The sequence below is a fragment of the Calypte anna genome, chromosome 1 (assembly GCF_003957555.1).
Source record: "Calypte anna isolate BGI_N300 chromosome 1, bCalAnn1_v1.p, whole genome shotgun sequence".
Classification (NCBI taxonomy): Eukaryota; Metazoa; Chordata; class Aves; order Apodiformes; family Trochilidae; genus Calypte; species Calypte anna.
Genome location: NC_044244.1, coordinates 96,704,841 through 96,725,579, shown reverse-complemented (window position 1 = coordinate 96,725,579; position 20,739 = coordinate 96,704,841). Strand labels below are relative to the sequence as shown.

Genomic DNA, 20,739 nt, shown 5'->3' with positions numbered 1-20,739 from the left:
AAAGTGAAGCAAACCAATTGATTTTGTATTTATTTGAATTCAAGATGAAGAAACTGAAAAAAACAATTCAGTGAGAATACTGTAGTCTTTAGGTTTGTCCTGCACTACCGAGTGGTTTTTTGTTGCTGGTTTTTTTTCATAAAAGACATTTATGTAAAGCTAACTGATCTGTAGATCAATTAGTTTCCTGAAAAGACTTCCTGAACTTTTTTAGTATGGACAAAAAAACCCCCACACAACAAAAACAACACAAAACACAAACAAAAAAACCCCCAAAACAAACAATCCTCTCTCCCACCGCCAAATTCTGAAAGGCCAGAATAACAGCCCTAGATAGTTGTGGAAAAATCTTTCCAGAACATAATTTCTGTAATAAATTATAATTTTGAACACATGAAAAGATTAATTCCTCCAAGAAACCTTTGCTAAAAGTGTAAAGTTATTATACATAGTGTGAAGCTATAGTATGTGAAGGCCTATCAGTGTCACTGCTCTTCAAAACAACAACAAAGCAAAAATTAAGCCTGTCATACAAGCAGAAATGGAACTCTCATTTCTAACAGAGCTTCAATATATTCAATATTTTACAACTTTATTATTCTTTAGCAAGTCCTCACTTCACATGAATTATTTTATCAGTAGATCAAGTTGTATGCACTCACACTTGAAAAAATTACTATTAGCCAGATGAAAAGCAATACTCTACAATGCCATAATACAGTAAATATCTGTGCTGTGAAGGAACTGAAGGATCTGAAATGCTATTTCAGGCACCTTTGGCTGGATCGTATGTCTATTCTAGGCAAAAAAGTAGCTGTCTAAATCCAGAGAGACAGACATATATCTGCAGACAAGTAAGTAGAGAACATGGGAAAAGTTCACTGCAGAACTGGTACAGAACTTTCACATGTCCTGAAGGGTTTTCCTGAGCAAAGGACACAGGCAATGAGCAAAAGAATAGAAAAAGAACACTTAAAGAAAAGGAACAACTGCAGTTGTCTACAGCTTTTCTTCAGGGACAGGATAGAAAATTAAACCAGAAGAAAATGAAGACAGAACAATTTTGTAGTGATAAGTTCAAGATTGTCCAGAGGGTAGAAACAGTGGTTGTTTTATTTTCAAGCTGAGATCAGAAGATTCCTGTAGTACTGTACAAGTCTTATAACAACTTCTGTTAGTCCTTGTTCAGCAATTAAGTAGACTCAATCTTTTTTCTTATTTTGTAGGGGTTTAAATTGACAATAAAGAATCTTAGTCCAATATGGGGGTTTTATTTTGGATTTGGTTTCCAGTCCCCATTTTAGAAAGAGCAAAGATCTGTCTCCAAATATTTTTCAAGATACTTATGGTTTTAATTAATATTAGATGCACATTTTGTTTCAATATCACTAAAACTACAAGCAAAAATAATTCACTATGAATAGAGATGTGCTTTTTTTCCCATAATTTCCAATAATATAACTACTTCCACTACTTAATATGGGCACACACTGTATACACTTGGGGCTCTTTAAGGATCATTTAAGTTTGGACAATGTGTATTACCTATGTCAACATATTCCTGGAAATTTAGCTGTGGAGGAAGAAACCCTTAACAAAGCATCACCTGCACTCCCTAAATTTTTGTGGCTTTCTGAAGTCATATGACATCTTTTGATCAGTACTGACCAGTCTCAGTATTAAAATATCTGCTTAAAAAATGAGTTGGGTTGCACAAACTGCAGCTACATTAGGATTGTTGCTCCCTATGTGCTTTGAAAAGGGAGCATTTAGATGTAGCATTTAGACACAAATTTCAAAACAACTGATACGTTTTTTACTATTACTATTAAACAAACTGGCCTTCCAGAGTGTTTATTCACTACAGCAGGATATTTATCATTGTCACACTCATTCTCAGACAAGCATATGGAATTTTTCTAGGCTAAGTCTTCCATGAAATACGGGGACATGAAACCACACAGATTACTTGCAAAGCTGCACAGAAAACTGAAATTCAGACCAGAGGAAAGAATGCTCCCAATGGTTTTTGTTACAAGGTTTGTGTTTACCAAGACGACAAAACTTTGCTATTCACGTTTAAGTGTTAAAATAAAACATCTAGAAATATGAAAAATAAGAACAACCTCCAGGACTTTTGCAGTAGTTTCTTATTACCTGTAGGAAGGACAGAGACTTGTACAGTGTTAAAAGTGAGAAAGATGGGAGAAAGACACCAGTGTTCAATGGGGCATAACTTGCAAGAAGAACCAGCATGCACCTGTGGAGTACAAATGATGCTACAACTCAGATGTAGTTAAGGATATTTATAGAAAAAATCTGGGATAGATTAGAGAACAGATTTCCACTCCTTATGCATTTTCCAGGAGTAGTTTGTTTTTCCTTAAGGTGAATAAAACACAGAGAGCAGCATGCTGCTTTGGTGTATGTTTTCAGAAAAAGAAAGTACAAGACACTTACGGAAGGACCAAGGGAAGCACGGAGGCACCTGGAGTACCCTCTCCAGGTGTTATGAAAAGAGATTTTCACTCCTCTCTCCCCACCCCACAGGAGGGTTTGCTTCACCACCCTCAGCATTTGCTCAAAACTTAAAGAACTCATTAGTCACTTTATTTGCTTAACTACATAGCATGCTATACCATGCATTTACTACACTGGATTGCAAGCATTCTGTATTTAAGTGTTTTCTTCTCTAACATTCATTATAATCTTTTTGCTTTTTACATACAGCAAACTATAATACAGTTACTGAAACATTTGCAATACTCAAGGATACACAATAATTGCTCAATCTGCACCAACACATTGAATTCAACATGCCATATTGAATAACTGATCATTTTTCTTACCTTACCAAGTCAATCTGGAACAGAAATATCCAGTTTAGATGGAAGATTTTTTTTAATAACTGTTTCCTTAATTATTGCACTATCAGCTAGCTTGAATGGAAGTGTACACACCTTGCACATTTTGGTGACTGACTACACAATTCATAAATATTTATTTCATCAACTTTTCTTCACTTGGGAAAAAATTCTGCATTTTACCAGAAACAAAAGTTTTACAAGTATACCATATGCTGAATTGATTTGTTCTGTACCGTATTAAAGTAAATTCAATTGTTTTTAAGAAAATCTACGAATATGGTATCTAACTTTTTGAGTGTTCTTCTAATAACAAATCACAGAACATGCATCAGTACAGATGTGCTTACATCAAATGCCACCATTGTCTTATTAATGTTCTCCAGTTTTTTAATTAGAAATATATATATATAACTATACTATCATCAAGGAAGGGCAATATACATCCAGAACCTTTTACCTTGATAAAACAGAACATTTATGATAAAAATTAAAGGCAATGTTAGCTAAAACTGCTATAATTTTCATGTGTTATTATCAGAAAACAGAGGTGGCCTTTTACAGTGCTTTCAGCCTTTTTTCCCCCATGAGACTATTACAATTGCTATACAAAACTGGTTACGCATTACAGAACTCTCATTTTTATTATAAAGTAAGGACTATATTGCAAAGAAACTACAGAACATGAATATGATGAACAACAGCATACATAAATAGCTTCAGCATTTTGTATAAAACTTAGAACAATATTTTACTTTTAAGATGACTTCATAGAACTATAACTTGCTGACTAAATGAAATTATCTATTGGGTGTTCTTTTACCAACAGAGCTTAGGAAGCAATGGAACACCTGTACTTCACAGCTTATGAACAAAGAGAAAAAATTGCTAACTCTTACTATTTCCCTGTTTCAACAGCATAATGTGCCTCCTATCCCTACATTTTGCCTACCTCATTAAGGCCCTGCTCTTCACTAAAAAGCAATGAAACATAAATCAAATGATTTCAGACTAATAATAAGCACACACTAGCTTTAGTAAATTCAGTTACCTTAAAAAGCTTAAGGAGAGTAGAAGAATAGAGACAAAAGACAACCCAGTTCCGGTAAGGCAAGGTTTTCTATCCTGGTCCTCTCAAGCCAGGATACCACCTGACAAACTTGCAGAACAATTAAAATACTAGACTGAGTTGTAAATCAGAGTAATGTGAACAAAAGTTTACCACATTTTAAGAAGTTACTTCCGTTACAATTAGGAACCCCACTGATTTTACTTTCTTGTCTGATAATACATCTTACGGACAGAAAAACAATGTGTATTACCTTTTGTACTAAACCTTTATAAAAATATTTTGTTCCAAACTTGAGCATCATGATAAATACTGTGCATGCAAGATGATGTCAGATCATTTTATTTCCCTGCCACACATTCTGTAGATGAGAATGAAAGACTTCTTCCTAAGATTACTTACCCATGAAGTTGAGATAGCTCTCTCCTCCAAGAGCATGAGTAATGAGACGAATCATTTTATGAAGCTGTATTCCACGATCAATAACTGGAGTAAGAGGTGAGAGCACGCTCATGTTTGTATACATCTCTGCATCCATCAGTCGAAATGCCAATGTCTTATCACCAACAAGTGCCTACAATAGTTTAAAAAATAAATAAAAAAGTGAAGAAAGCACTAGGGTGTACTAGAATAATTTCTAACCTAGTTTTTTGTTTTTTGTGTTTTTCTTAAAGTAGGCACTCTATATCGTAAGAAGAGGCCCTTGGAAGGAACTGGTGAGGATCAAAGGACATGGCACATGGTGTACAGAATTGTCTCTGTTCACAAAGAGAACATCCTGCCACAGCCAATGATCATCAGGTCACAGTGCCCAGTGCCCCCAGCTTCTCCTTTAGTGTACCTTTGTACTGTGGGATGTGTAATCACATGGGCATTTTATATATATATATATATACACACACATACATACACACACACACGCACACACACACACACACACACATAATGTTGCCAAAAAGTGAAGGTATGGCCATCCCTGAGCTGAGCCTTGACTGGATTGACATAACCATCTTCTTTCCCCTTGTAGCCTTCCATGTCACTGGGGCTCCTTGTTGTAACTGGCACATTGTGTGTGTGTTGTTGTGTGGAGTTGGAGTTTTGGTTTTGATCATAGGATCAATACACAAACAGCTGCCTAACCTCTGTTGTGGCCCTACTCTTCACCTGATGGGACTGAACTGCACAATTACTTCTGAGAACCTTTTTGCCTACAGATATCAAACATGAAATGCTAGCATCAACTCAATAAGCCATAAGTGACCTACTGTTTCTGAGTTTTTATAGGAAACACAGAAAATAAGAAGTTCTGGGGATGTACAAATAAAGGGCTATTAAACATGCTCCCTATTTAGAGATGCAGAGTAAATATGAAACGTTCATTTATATGCAATCAATGTGATTGGTTTCCTGTGATTTCACACGAGAGAAAAACTAGTAATTCTGTCTAAAAAAACAGTAACTGAATTACCAACTTCCTAGTGTTCAATCTTGCTTGAGAAAGGCCACACAAAATGCTAAGTTACAAGAATTATTCTTATATATTAGCCTGAAGAAAGTTGAAAAATTTTAGAGCATTTGAATCCAAATAACCAATTTTTGTTAAATTTGCCGGACTCTCATTTTGTAGCATGAAAACTCACTAGATTCCAGACAGACAAGTTGTAAACAGTTCTAGCTGAAAAGCACCATCAACCTTTAGTTTTCCAACTAATATAACAGCATATATGGATGATTCCCTCAAATAAAAAACCAAACTTTTATTAAAAAATAATTTCCAATGCAACAAGACTGAAGAATGCAATGAACAACTGCAAGGAACAACTCTTCTCTGGGTTCAAAACTCAGCATTTATCAGTGCCCCCTAATATTATAATTACAAGACAAGGTAGGTGTTTCCTATTCATGTTTTCTATGCCAGGCATGGCTTTCAAAAATGTTATTCTTCCCCCTTCAATGATCTCTCTTCTACACTAATTTTCTTCTAATAAAAACCAATATGCACCTGATATTATTCTTACCTATTCTTTCACAACATTTTTTCCAGATATATCCTGTATATCCATTGAGGGCCAAAACCATATCCAAAATTTAAGATGCACACACATCATGAAAGACTACAGTGGCATATTGATTTTTCTCTTTGCTCTCCATTCCACTCATAATAATTCCAGCACTCTATCTGCTTTTTTTGACAGCTATAAGCATTGAGATTCTATTTTCACACATATAACATAACAACAAGGCTCTGTACTCTGACAGGTAATAGTCAAGCCTTAGCCCATCATAGCATCTAAGAAACTAGAATTGTATCAGTCTCATGTGCATCACTTCAAGTATCTCCAGACCAAATTTTATCTACACTCCCATTTCGTTTCCCTATCCCACTTTTCTTATGCTTCACATTTCATTCTGGTATCTTTTTTTTTTTTAAAGTCAAAATAAGTAGATCTTCTTCCCAAACATGAGATTCTAGAATAAAAATACATATTGATACAGAAAGCAACTTAATTGATAAAAGCCAGCATGAAATAACAGAAAAGTTACATGTAATTTTAAAAATAAAATACAGACCTTGTTTTGGACACTTCTGTTAAATTTTACTATAGAAAATTCAGGAAACAGAATATCAACCTCTTATGAAGAAGTGTTGAAGGTAGGTTACTTGAACCTTTTATTAGCAAATGGATATTTTTTTAAGTTCGTAATTTTAAAATTCTCAGCCAACATGTTTTCTGATTCTTCAGGAAAAATTGTTGTAAAGACTGTGGGACCTAGTTGCTATGCAAACTAAACAGTACTTTTCATTTTTCCAAATACAGAACCATTACAAATGCTGTGTTTTGAATGAAGCTATTTCAAAGAATATTTCATTTAAATATCTGAAAAGAGGATGTCTGCAGTCCTTTCACAGAGGAAACATGTTATTGAAAGGAATACAACAGTCACAAACACTGGTTCAGTGAACTGATTTGCTAAACTGAGATATCACTTGTGATTTTCATAAACAGAACTCCTTATTTTATGGAAACCAGGTTTTCAAAAGTATGGGTCACATGCCTTCTTATGTGCTATGACAGGAAGGCAAAACAAGGACCTAGGATTCATTTCTTAAAAACAAGCAAAACTGAGAAATAACATCCACAGGTTTCCTTTATTTAAAGGAAGAATCCAAACAAAAAAAAAAGTCCATATGAAAACCCAAGCAAAAAACCCAAGAAGTAGTCCACAGATCTACTTATCTCTCACTTTAAAAAACAAAACACAAATGTCTAAACCTCATCCTTTATCTGCTTATATTTAAACAAACAGATAACATACCTGGTCATGACTCTCTGCATATGCAATGTATTTTTCTTCATACCGTCTGTTTGTTAATGTATGGACAATATTGCCCATATTCCAGTCTTCATCTTTCAGTTCCTTAATTATCTGTAGAAATGAAGGAAAGATCATTGAAAAATAATTACAGTTTTAACTAAAAGCACAAACTAAACTTCAACTAAAAGCACCTTTCTTCATCATCTTGGGACAGATATTTCCAGTGGATTGTTAACTATATTTAACTTCTATTTCCAAGTTTTGAAGGTTTGAACTTTCTCCAATAATCCAACAAGGCTTTTTAATTTTAATTCCCCTACATAGACACAGTAACTAGATTGCTTTGTCTCTGATGTACTTTCATGTATAAGCATGGAGAACAAAACTTGCTATATATCATGTGACTCCTCTGAGACAGTGAGCAATATGCCCTATGCTACTGCCACGAAGTACACAATAACATAAAAAGCTGCTTAGTGAAGAGACTCGCACATTTCCCCTGATCTGTGCACTCCTGGTCTGTTCCAAACCCCAGTTTCAATGCCACAGCTTTTTAATACAAAACAAGTTTAACATTTTTTTTCCATGCTAGATCCTAAGTTTAGCACTTTCAATTAAATCACATCAACAGGAATTTTTTACCTCATATGAAACTATTTCCTCCTTCTAAATCTAGTCCTATTCAGACTCAGTCTTTTTTCTACAGTACTTTATAGACGTCCATTAATCACTATAACTAAATGCATATACATAATTATATAGACATAAAAATAATAGAAAGGCAATAACAAGATGGCTGATACAATGCTGTAAAATTTAAAGTTCTTATTGCTAATTGCCCATGTACTCCTAAATAGCCTCATTTATTTTTTTTTTACCTCAAAATCTTGCTCTGAAGACATTCCACTATCTATACAGCAACAAAATCTACCCTTAATCACAACTAATACAGCCACTGTTATGACAGACAGCTTACCTTACTTTTACAGATCCTTCAGAATTGGTTCATGGAACCCAGGAGATCCTTTGGGTTTAAAAGTCATTTTGTGAAGTTGCTCAGGTACTTACTTAAAAACTGGAGACAAATGAAAGCAAGCAGTCTAGGAGAGTTTGATAATAGCTGATAGACTCTGATTCTAAGGTCTTCCCTTTCAATTGTTTCAGAGTTATTTTTGCCTCAAGAAATCTAGTAACAAACTCTATGCATCACCTCTTCCTCTGACTCAAGGTCTTCTGTTCCAGTTGTTTATTTGCAGTTACCTTAGCTAAAAGCTTTCTCTGCCTGCATCACCCTATGCTCTTGTACAATAAATACGTTCCTAAATAACACCAGTCTGCTTCTAAACAGTCTAGACTATCACTGCACTATTTATGCCCAAAATCTCCTCAGTATGGTAAGCATCCATTTGCTGTCCAATGTTAAGTATACACTCAGGCTGGAAAATTTTTGTCAAGTTAAAGAACCAAATTACTACAGAACAGTTAAGTCTCCTCTCTAAGTATTGCAAATTAAAATACGAAGACCTGATCAGAGATTGCTAAAGTAGATTACCCTTCCTTTGACTTTATGAAAGTCTAAAATTGTTTTTTTCTTCTTAATACAAACTCAAGTCATTCACACTTTGCCTACCAAAGAAATTCCTCATCTTTGCCTGTCCTAAAGTGCTTTTTATTTTAAGCCACTCAATATTTATTGAAGCATTAGAGGTCATATAAAACACTACTGCTTTCAGATCATCCTGATAGCCTGAGGGATTTGAATAAAATCTTTTATCTAACTGAAAAACATACTCCAAAAACAGTAGAAGCCTTTTGAGATCATTCAGTCTATGATTCCTGTTCTTGTGATATTCTGAATTAAGGAAAAGGTGATTTAAAACTTATCATAGTCAGTGTTTACTAATATATTGCCGCTCTTGAAAAGGATTAGCAAATTTTTATTATTTTTTTTCTAATGCCACTGTATTGAATGTTATTAACATTATGCACTTAAGCTTATTTTGGTTAAATGAAAAGGTCTGTGTTGAATGCTAATTACTATGCCCAATTTCAGGATGGTTCATTGTATGGCTTTGGGTTTGTTTTTTTTTAATATTATTGTGCAAATTGTTAACTTCTTATCTACTTGTTCACATTCAATATAGACTACATATTCTACAGCTGTTGCAAGATACAGGCTATTTCAAATTAAATGAGACTACAGGTACTGTACAAAGAAAACAATTATCAGGTAGAAAGTGAAGAACAGCCCCCGAACTTACTGATCTTCCAGAACCTATGCATTTGACAGCTCTCATTTCAGGCATTAAGTACCTGGGCTCAAGCCTGTCAGAATTTATTTTAAGAGGACATTAATAGAAGAGACTAAAAATTGTCATTAGGATTCAGAAGTGGTTTTGGGAATGCACAGAGAAACATACCACTTTGAAGAGCTGAAGATATTTTTGAAGAAGTTCTTACCTGTATCCACTTATCTGGAATAGCCATGGCCAGTCGATAATCGAAACCTCCTCCTCCCTCTTCAACAGGACGACAAAGTGCTGGCATTCCAGAAACATCCTTAAATAAATAAAAAAAAAATATAATCTGCAAAGCATTTCAATTACTAGTTTGAATTTTCTACCATGAGTTTTCTACTTCCAGTAGTTTCACAGATTGGCTTGGGAGGGAAAAAACAAAAAGAAATCAGTGAGTGATTATTACACCCAGATTTGTTGTTTCAATGCAAGAGTTACATGGAAAAGCATTATGAGTTTTCGCATTAAATACTCTGCTACAGAATACATATTTGAGGGAAATTTGAAATAATTAGTTTCCTTGAGTTCCAAGTAAGCAATAGGAAGTAGACAACAAAAGACAAATTAAACCTTCATTTTCTTTATTGATATTTTGCATAAAGAATGTCATAAAAGGCTAAATATAAAGGAAGAAAAATAAAATACCTACTCTTTTTCTAAATACACAAATACAAAACTATTGATCCCACTGGCCCTGGAAAGTTACATGCTCTTACTGCTTAATTTTACTGTTTCATATTGATGGGGGTAGATCGATCTTAAATTCATAATTCAAAGTACTTAAATAAATATTTATTTCACCATTTTATTAGGCATTTATGTCTCATAGCATTATTTTAAAGTTAGCTTATCTGTATAGAAAATACTAGTCTCCAATCACTGCAAAATAGCTATCAGTACTAAAATTTTATTACTTTATGTTAGTGATAAGCCCTTTTACCACAGTGGTTATGGATTAACATACACCTCTTTAAATCTAACACAAGATAATTTATGGAATTAAACTCTGACTAGAACCAGGGCTTAATGAGTAAGATCATTCTGATTTTCTGGATTCAGTCCAGTTTTCAATTCCATTGCTGCATTAGACTAGTGAAAAAGCTATTTGCTCTTCAAGTAATACACTTCCTCACTTCCCCCCATACTGACACAAATGAGCAGAAAGACCAAATCATCGGGAAGTTCATGGATGGCATCTTGGGGGGGTGGAAGGCAGGGCTGTTATCCAGAGAGCCCTTGACTGGCGGGACAGCAAGCTCTAGAAATTCAGCAAGGGGAATTGTCAAAGGCTGCTCCTGGGACCAAGCAATCCCTGCATCCACACAGGCTGGGAGCTGCCAGGCTGGGGAGCAGCTCTGCTGGGATGGCCCTGGGCTCTGGGCCAGCAGCATCCTGGGCTGTATGAACAGCAAAGGCAGGGGATGAAAGGAAGGGATTATCCCCCTTTACTCAGCAGTCATTAGACTACACTGAAACTGGCATCCAGAGTCCACATGCTGCAGATACCAAACAATGAAGAAGAAATTCTTTCCAAAGCTTTAGGCTTTACAAAAGTTTCATGGCACTCCTAAAGACACTGCTCTGCCTGAAGAAGAGGCAGCTCAGGGGAGACCTCATCACTCTCTACAACTCCCTGAAAGGAGGTTGTAGCCAGGTGGGGGTTGGTCTCTTTTGCCAGACGACTTTCAACAAGACAAGAGGACACGGTCTTAAGTTGTGCCAGGGGAAGTTTAGGTTAGATATTAGAAAGAATTTCTTCACCGAGAGGGTGATCAGGCATTGGAATGGGCTGCCCAGGGAAGTAGTGGATTCTCCGTCCCTGGAGATATTTAAAAAGAGACTGGATGTGGCACTCAGTGCCATGGTCTAGCAACCGTAACGGTGGATCAAGGGTTGGAATCGATGATCTCTGAGGTCCCTTCCAACCCAGCCAATTCTATGATTCTATGAAAAAGGATAAAAACAGACTAATGCTCTCCAAGCTACTCAGGACAAAATCCAGAACAAAAGCTTTTCTCTGCGATGTTATAATGCCTACACCTGGACCAAGTTGGAGTTTAAGATTTTAGTAGCTTTCATCTACTTTAGCCACAATTTTGAAAGCAAGATTTTTGGGAAGTAGAATTCTAAATTTAAACCTATTTATATCTACCTATATAGAGGTATTTTATCTGAGCAGTAAAAAAATTAAAGTCCAGTGTTAGTTTGTTCAGTATATTTTCCCTAAATGCAAAGAGCCAAAGCCTAAGTATTTATTCAGGTCTTAGTATTGAAGTGAGCTACATATATTAAAAAAAATACAAATCACAGCAATGGGTATTTTATTTTGCTTACGAGTTTTTGTAGTAATTCAGGCGTGATGTAATTCTACGTAACATAGTATTTCCTTATTATTATACAAAACTTCAATCACAGCTTTATTTAGAAGGCCAAAATGAAAAGTAAGCATATAGTCAGTAACACCTAAAACCTTATAAATTCCTAAGACAGCAAATACAAAGAATACTAAAAAGCTGCAAAACATTATTAGATAAATAATTAAGGAATGTATTATAATTAGTTATGGCAAGACAAAACCAATTTTCTCATGTGGCATTCATTCCTGTCATCATTATATGCAAGCAGATATATTGCCTTCTGTAATTTTCAATTATGTCAGTAGTTTTTCCTTTAAATTCTTTAACCACCCAGCACATTGATCAAAACTGTACTTCGTGTAACAACTCCCCCAGGCAGAAAATTTAAGTATTGCAACAGAGACAGTTTACAACTCAAGCAAAAGAAACCTATGACACAGATTCATTAAAAATAATTTTAGGCCTGGTAACTCAGAATTTCACTGGTAGGAATGCTTATAATCTAATGCTATCTAGAATATGAATAAATTTCACTTCAAATAAGGCTACAGCTCAATGAAACCATCTCAATTTTACAAGTAATTGCTCAACGGATACTGTTTTTGATAGCTTGTAATGAAGATTTTAGCAGCAGTTGTCTAGAATATAAAACTTTACTGTAAAAAAGAAATGAAGTTGAGCAGTATTTTGTTTACTAAGATAGAGAACTCTATATTCATTACAGCAGTACAAAAAGCTTTATTAGAAATCTGTTCAGTCCCTGTACATATATCAGATAGATGCAACTATTTCTTTTAAATGAAAAGAATTATTTTAATATAAGAACAGATAAACCCTCAAGGTCTACAGGATTTCCCTTCCAGATAGAGAAAAATGTCAGTGAAAACATACCTACTCACAGAACATTAATGCTCTGGTGTTTCATAATATTAAAAATTCCATGTGTCGAAAAATAATGTAGTTCAGACAAAAAAAAGTTTAATTAATATCAATTAATTCAACTAATATATTCTTAATACTCAATTTAAATTAGCATACATTCAACATTTACAAATTTATCACATTTATTTTGAAGAGAGATTTTCAGTCATGCCAGTGTAATTCAAAATATGCAAAACCACACTAGAACTGTTAATCTGTAGTACCATGAATCACTAGTGACAGATGACAATCATGTAAAAACAAAAAACTAATAAACTCAAATCTCATTAGAAATTCAGGGAGATGAAGGGGGGGGAAAAAAAAAAGTAAATTCTCACATTAATTAACAACCCATTAATGCAGAGAAAATTCCCAAAGTGCATATTCCAGTTGTTTATCCCCACAAGGCAAAGTCTGCCCACTAATTAATATTTCTTAGCTTTGTCACTCCTTGAGTATCCAAAGTGTGACTTGATAATTAACAGGAAATTCACATCCCAAAGCAAACTAATTAGTATGAATGTAATTGAGCATGGCAATTTCTGATCTTACCTCTGCTATAGTTATGCATTCTGGATGCAAGAACTTAATCATGTGGTTGGCCAGCATTAGATAACACAAAGCATCTTCATCCACATGTAGGCCAAAATATTCATGGTATCCCCCACTGAATCCTGTGCCTAATAAGGGGAAATTTTAAAGGCCAAAGTCACTTTTTTCTTTAAAAAAACAAAAATAAGCACAAAACCAATCAAAACCCAAAAAACAAGAACCCCACAACAATGAGATTTCACAACATGCAACTTCATAAGCAACAAATTTATTCATAATTTCAGATCTATTCATATAGCAGCACAAAAAGCTATCAGCAAATCTGTAATATTTGGAGTATTCAGGGAACTTTTCCAGCACTATTTCCACAACAACAGAGCTGCAACTGGACTGCTCAGATCAGAGTTGTTTAAATTACTTACCAATCCCATGATGGTGATACAACATAGATGTAACACCATCAAATCGGAAGCCATCGAAGCGATAGTCTTCAATCCACATTCTCAAATTAGACAAAAGGAATCTCAAAACTTCCCAGCTGAAATAACATGAATATATTTTATAAGCTTTACAAACCTTGGAATCAACTAGAGTTCCTTATATGAGATTTACAGCCATTTCTAGGCATAATAAAAGCTGAAAAGGTGTTGTCCCTTACACCTCCCCTTCCCCAATAATTATTTAAAAATCACATATCACCAGATTACCAAATCACCTACTAGGCTGCAAATCTAGATATTTAAAGAATATATCATCTTATGGAAGTTGAGGACATAGTTTTTGGAATTGAAAACAACAGGAATGGGGTATAACACACATACAAAGCATGGATGTGAAATAAAAAATATAAAAAGGGTTCCAAAGTGAGCAAGCACATGCAGGGATTTCTGAACAAAACATGCACTGAAGAACAAAATAGTTTCAGTGACAGTTTTCCTACTATTCATCACCTCCTCTGCCAGGTCATTGGTCTCTGCAGCTACAAAGATCCCTAAATTCTCTTTCTACTGTTCACCCTCAATACCACCACCTTCTCTGCCACCCTCAGCACAGGTTTTCTCAGGTGTATCTCTTGCAAGATATGGCTCCAAAGAACTTGCACATCTCAATCAGCCAACAGCATGAGGCAGTGAAATTTTTTTTGGCCATGTCTACAACACCATCCAGTGTTATTTCTCTCTAATCAGTTTCCCAACACAGCACAACTACAACCCCACTCACTACCAAGCTTCTCTTCAGGGAAGCATCACTGTTACATTTTACCTATGCACAAAGTTGGCATAAAGCAATAAAGGGGACCCTCTCTGGATTTCACTTTATTTAACAAGTATCAGAGGCAGTAGACTCATGAAGCAATTATGGCTCAAAGGATAAACTCCTTTTTAACAGGTAAAATAGTATAAAAATGGACAATAGAAGAAAGGATGTTAGGGAAGACACCATCTAAGGGACACCCCTGACCTCTGGGAGCAGTCAATGAGCTGACCCTCTCTCTCTTCCCCCCATTGGGATCCCTTTGGGTAAGATTTAAAACTTGGGTTCCCATTTTCCCTTTATATCTGCAGAGTCTCTTTAATATTATAAATCTCTAAATCCATGGTCCCCCCCCACTCCAAGGGATTTTGCCTGGTGCCTGTTTTTGCAGATAGGAATCAATCACCAGCAATCCAAAAGAACTTGTATATTGTTGGTTTCATAGATCACACTATTCATTAATCTTGGGGTAAGACACCTCAATTAAGCATGACTGAATTCTAGTGCATGTCCACAATAATTTCTTTCCCAGTGTGGTGTTAGTAGTGCATCTGGACCCTTGTCTGCTGGCCTACTAAAGGTGACTCAGAACCTGATCCCACCTGCCCCCAGCTCCTCTAATACCTGAGTGTAACCTGGATTGCAAGGGGGTTTATTTGCTGCTAAATTTTTTTACTCGCTTTAATGCAACAATTAGATGGCAAGATTTTTTTGTTCCTTCGTTGTGTGCCCTGCTCCCCACCCCTAATCATCCAACTCACAACTTAACACTATCCTAGGAAGATCCTCAGGAGCTTATCTACCGAACCCTTTATATACTTGTTATTTCTCAGGTGAGATGATCTGCAATGAACAATAGATGGAGATTGCTCTGCTACCGACAGGAATAGAGAGGTATCAAAATTTGAGCTAGCAAGTGAGTCACATAAAAATAAAACTTTGTGTAAATGCTCACTATCTTTTTCTGACTCAGCATCAAATCTGTAGAAAGCTATTTGCTGCAAGATTAACAATGTGAGCAAAATCAAAGCAGTACCTGTATTTAAAAATACCGTCTCAGAGTTAGGATAATGCATGTACAAAGATTAGATTGATTGATACAAGCACCAGCCAGATTTGAAAAGTTATCACTCCTCAATACAGACTGCTTGACTTTATAACCTTAAAGTTTTTAGATTGTGAAGAGGATTTGTAAATTTGTAAAATATACACAGAGTACTTAAAAAAAAAAAAAAGTGTTTTTTTCTATCACTGTTGGCACTGAAAATTGGTCTTCAGAAAAAGATGGAGAAGCAATATGAAAATAATTTGTAGTGATTTTTTACATGAGAAAGTGACTGCAAATAAGAACAAACAAGATGAATTTGTTAAACCAAAAGTTTAGTAATCAAATTGATGAGATCAAAAACCTGAGTAGGAGCAGATGTTTCCCAACCATCTGATTGCACATGGGAGAGAAAATTGTAAATAAAAAAAATGAAAAAACCAAAAATATTAACTCTGCTTCTAGTCTAAACTTTGGAAATTATCACTTTCAGATAATTTCTAAGACAGACATAAAATACTAACAACCATATTGACTTTTAGAGAGATTACAACAGAGCTCCAAAACATGAGCTAGAACAACTTTTTTAAAAAATACAAATCTCACAAAATATACAGAAGTTTCACCCAACTCAATTTGTTTATGGGAGTTTAAGAAATAGAACTTGACAGAAGTAACAAAACTCTGCAGAATGCCAGCAGAGGTCAAAATTATAGCATAATTTAAGTACATCCACTATGTAAGCAGTAACTCAGGAACAGCTCTAGCAGAACTACATTCTCATAATTTTACAGGACAGCCTTCATTAAGAAACAGGACAGCATTCATTAAGAATGCAATTTCTTTTGGGTAAAAGCTGCATCTTAAATTATATCTGAACAGTCTCTCACATTTTTGCATACCATAAAACTGAGAAGGTTCTTTCATTTCATGCATGGTCTAGGAAAGGAAACTATATTAAGGAACAGAATGATTTATACTGCAAAGCAATTTAAGTAATACAGAATTCACTCAGACATCATTCAAAACAAAAAAGGTCTTCACAGAGAAGTATTGCTGTTTTTTTCTCCCCCTTGGGACCAATAGCTCTCACACTGAAACTATTTCTCAGTTGAAGTATTGAAATGAGCAAATCTGGCTAGATGACCTGAAAAATCTTTCCTATACTAGGTCAGCAGAAAACCTCTGAAACTGCTTGCAAGTTACATTCATTATTTACTTTTTTCCCCCTGTACTAATAAAAAAGCAAAATAATTATTCACCATAAGAATTCTAAAATCCAGCCCATGACAACCATGAAATATTTAGGTGCAAGCTAGTAATACATTTAAACCAGTCAATTTTGTCACTATGGGCCAAAAAAATAGCACAGGCTGTACCTAAAACAGTTTGAAACTGCAATTCTTGAACTATATTAATGTTAACATTCATAAACTGCATTTATTATTATGTATTAAAGAAAATGTGTGGAACTGCTGACCTTATAAGAATCTAAAACTTTCACTTTTCGTTTTCAATTCTTAGTGTTTAATAAACTTAACACACTGAAGCACTGAATTGCAAAACTATTACTTTCCCCAAACACTGCAACTGTTGCTTGGCTTAAAACTGCACTGACAGCTTAACAAAATAACAGAATACTAGAATAGTTTGGGTTGAAGGGACCTTTAAGGTCATCTAGTTCCACACCCTTTGCCACTAGACCAGGTTGCTCAAAGCCACATCCAACCTGGTCTTAAACACTTCCCGAGGGGGCAGCCACAGCTTCTTTGGGTGACCTGTGCCAGCGTCTCATCACCTCCACTCCATAAAGAATTTATTTCTCATGGATAGCCTAAATCCTCCCTCTTCCAGTTTAAAGCCATCACCTCTTGTCCTGTTGCTACATGCCCTTGTAAAAGATCCTTGCCTAGCTTCTTGGTAGGCCCCTCCAGATACTGGAAGGCCACTATACAGTCTCTTCAGAGCCTTCTCTTCTCCAGGTTCATAGATATGGTGAACCCCCAACTCTTTCAGCTTGTCTTTAGAGGACAGATATAGGTAATATAGAGGATATTATAGGTAATAATAGAGGAACTGTCACTTAGTCTGATAGGACTAGCTTTCAGTGAACCCTATGAAGTTCTTTTATGGATTAAGCATACACAATACATCCAGATTTGATACAGAGATGTTCTTTACACTCACCCCATCCCCTTCCTCCTTCAACCAGCATACAACAGTTTGCCTGTTATTTAGAAGTATTTTGTTCAGAGTGATAGAAAGGTTTCACCACTCAACCTATCTGGGCAAGAACAAAAAGAATCAACTCTGTATTTCAACCTACTTTATTTACATGAACGTAAACCTTCATTTACATGAATGTTTACCTCCTTATCCTGTAGGCCACATCACTGCCAAGACCCCAAGTCATCTCTAACCACAAGGGACACTGAGAAGTCAAAGCAAGGCAGCAGGTGCTCACTTTTCAGCTAAGGCACAATCCTGACTCAGACAGCCAGATTGCTTTCAATACCTGAACTCCTAATTATACTGACTGACATTCTATGGGTTCACACACATCCTTATCATTCAGCAGAACAGCACAATTGTTAACAGAGCAAAAGAACTTTTGCTTGGTGACTCAAGCTGCATTATGCCTCTGAAAAACTGTGGATACAACAAATACAAGAGAGAGTTATCCTCCTGGGGCATATAACAATCTGTGAGCAGAAGGGGTCAGCAGCAACATGTCATTTTGCCTGTATCAATCCCAAGAGATAAAAAAGCAGTGAATTAATTTTCTTTCCCACAGTAACAACCACAGAGGCATTTATGTAGAGTGCTACTTTTTCTAGACACAGAATTTCTGACAGTGCATTGCATGACTATGTCACATTTTGAAACTAATATTTGGACACTACATAACTTTTAAGGAAAAAACTTATTCTCAAGACAACGAATAATAATTAATAATAGTGGAACAGATAGAATCATAGAATTGGCTGGGTTGGAAGGGACCTCAGAGATCATCGAGTCCAACCCTTTTACCACCGTTGCGGTTGCTAGACTATGGCACTGAGTGCCACATCCAGTCTCTTTTAAATATCTTCAGGGATGGAGAATCCACTACCTCCCTGGGCAGCCCATTCCAATGCCGGATCACTCTCTCCGTAAAGAAATTCTTTCTAATATCTAACCTAAATTTCCCCTGGCACAACTTAAGACCATGCCCTCTTGTCTTGTTGAAAGTCGTCTGGGAAAAGAGACCAACGTCCACCCGCTTACAACCTCCTTTCAGGGAGTTGTAGACAGCGATGAGGTCTCCCCTGAGCCTCCTCTTCTCCAGGCTGAACAGCCCCAGCTCTCTCAGTCTCTCCTCATAGGGTCTGTGCTCGAGTCCCTTCACCAGCCTGGTTGCCCTCCTTTGGACCTGCTCCAGGACCTCGATATCCTTCCTGAACTGGGGGGCCCAGAACTGGACACAGTACCTGAGGTGTAGCCTCACCAGGGCTGAGTACAGGGGCAGAATCACTTCCTTGGACCTGCTGGCCACGCTGTTCTGGATACAGGCCAGGATGCCATTGGCTTTCTTGGCCACCTGGGCACACTGCTGGCTCATGTTCAGCTTCCTGAACATATCAATAGCTGAGAAGTTACAGGAGATTAAAAAGCTTTCAGTTTAACATACCTTGATCTTTTAAAATAAATTTTAAATAAATACAGGAAAATTGATAGAATTCCTGAAGACAGTCCTCTACACTGCAATTTCCAGATACAAGCAAATGTAACTGGGGAAAGTTTCCAGACTGGCTGCAACACTCTTAAAGCATTCTTGAACTATTCACAGTGCCCCAGTATTTAGGTTTTATTAACATAAATTAATATGATTAAACTGCTTTTTTAACATCCCTACCATAATCAAACAACCCAAAAATTAAACAGTACAGTCATGATCTCTTTGGTCAAGCAGTTCAAGTCCTAGCACTGTGAAGGCAATCTACAGGCCAAGAGAGAAGCTGCAGGTTAGATGCATAAGTGTGCATCTCTTTGTCTTGTCTGTCACAATCTCATACACAGATGAGACTTGAAATTAAAATTTTTGCTAGCAGCAGAACTTTACACATGCAAAGCTTGGAAAAATAATTCATGCAGTGCAGGTAATACAACTGAACTTTCTTGGACAAGCTAGAAGGGATAGTTCCCAATTCTCACCAAGTACTGCTGGCTCAGACTACCTGAAGAGGTTTTCTGGTTTCAACTGGAACAGTTAATTTTCTCCCCAGTAGCCGGCAGTGATGTGATTTGGTTTTAGTATAAGAATAATGTTGGTAATATGCTGATGTTTTGGTTGTTGCTATATAGTGCTTCCACTTTTCAGCTTCTTGTGCCCAGACAGCAAGAAGCTGGGAGGAGCACTGAGCACTGCTGACCCACACAGGCCAAAGGATATTCCATACCATATGGTATGGAATGATCAGTATATGAATGGGTGGGCAGCTGGCAGGGGGCACTGTGGCTTGAGACCTAGGTGGGTATTGGGCAGCAGGTTGTGAGCTGTGATGTGCATCACTCGTTTTGTATATTCTCATTATTACTGCCATTTCTTGTTTTTTTTCTGTCCTATTAAACGGTCTATCTCAATCCAGGAATTTTACCCGCAGGACTCCCCCATATCCTACCACAGGACAGGAGTGAGCTAACAGCTGTGTGGTTATTTTAGCAGCCTGTCAGGTTCAATCACAGCAACAGTGAGTTTGGATAGTTAAAGATTTACCTGTATCTCTTTCAGCCATATCACTGATAAAGAGAGCCACTCTTTCCCCCTTAAGCATCTGAATTTAAAATAAATATTAGCTTTATATCTAGCTCCCTGAGCTTTTTTATCAAATTTATCAAATATCTCAGTTACTGCACCACTGTCTTCTCCTTTCCCACTTACTGCTTACAATCAATTGTTTATCACTTTACCTCTCTGTGTAGTGAGCTTTTGTTTGTTTTAAAGAGAAATGGATCCATAACATGACCTTTCTGTTTCACTTGATTAGATGATGCTTGCTTTGCTACCTGGATAGAATTCATA

The 20,739-nt window shown here is 36.3% G+C and overlaps 1 protein-coding gene across 1 annotated transcript in view; it reads right to left on the bottom strand.

Moving 5' to 3' along the window:
- Window positions 1-20,739, bottom strand: part of GBE1 (1,4-alpha-glucan branching enzyme 1) — a 149,446-nt gene that overhangs the window by 42,599 nt on the left and 86,108 nt on the right. Inside the window, exons 8-12 of the mRNA XM_030444095.1 lie at window positions 13,801-13,916; window positions 13,379-13,506; window positions 9,712-9,810; window positions 7,252-7,362; window positions 4,336-4,507 (exon numbers count right to left, since the gene is read on the bottom strand). Of these exons, the coding sequence (XP_030299955.1) occupies window positions 4,336-4,507; window positions 7,252-7,362; window positions 9,712-9,810; window positions 13,379-13,506; window positions 13,801-13,916 (626 nt within the window). The remainder of the gene's footprint in view (window positions 1-4,335; window positions 4,508-7,251; window positions 7,363-9,711; window positions 9,811-13,378; window positions 13,507-13,800; window positions 13,917-20,739) is intronic.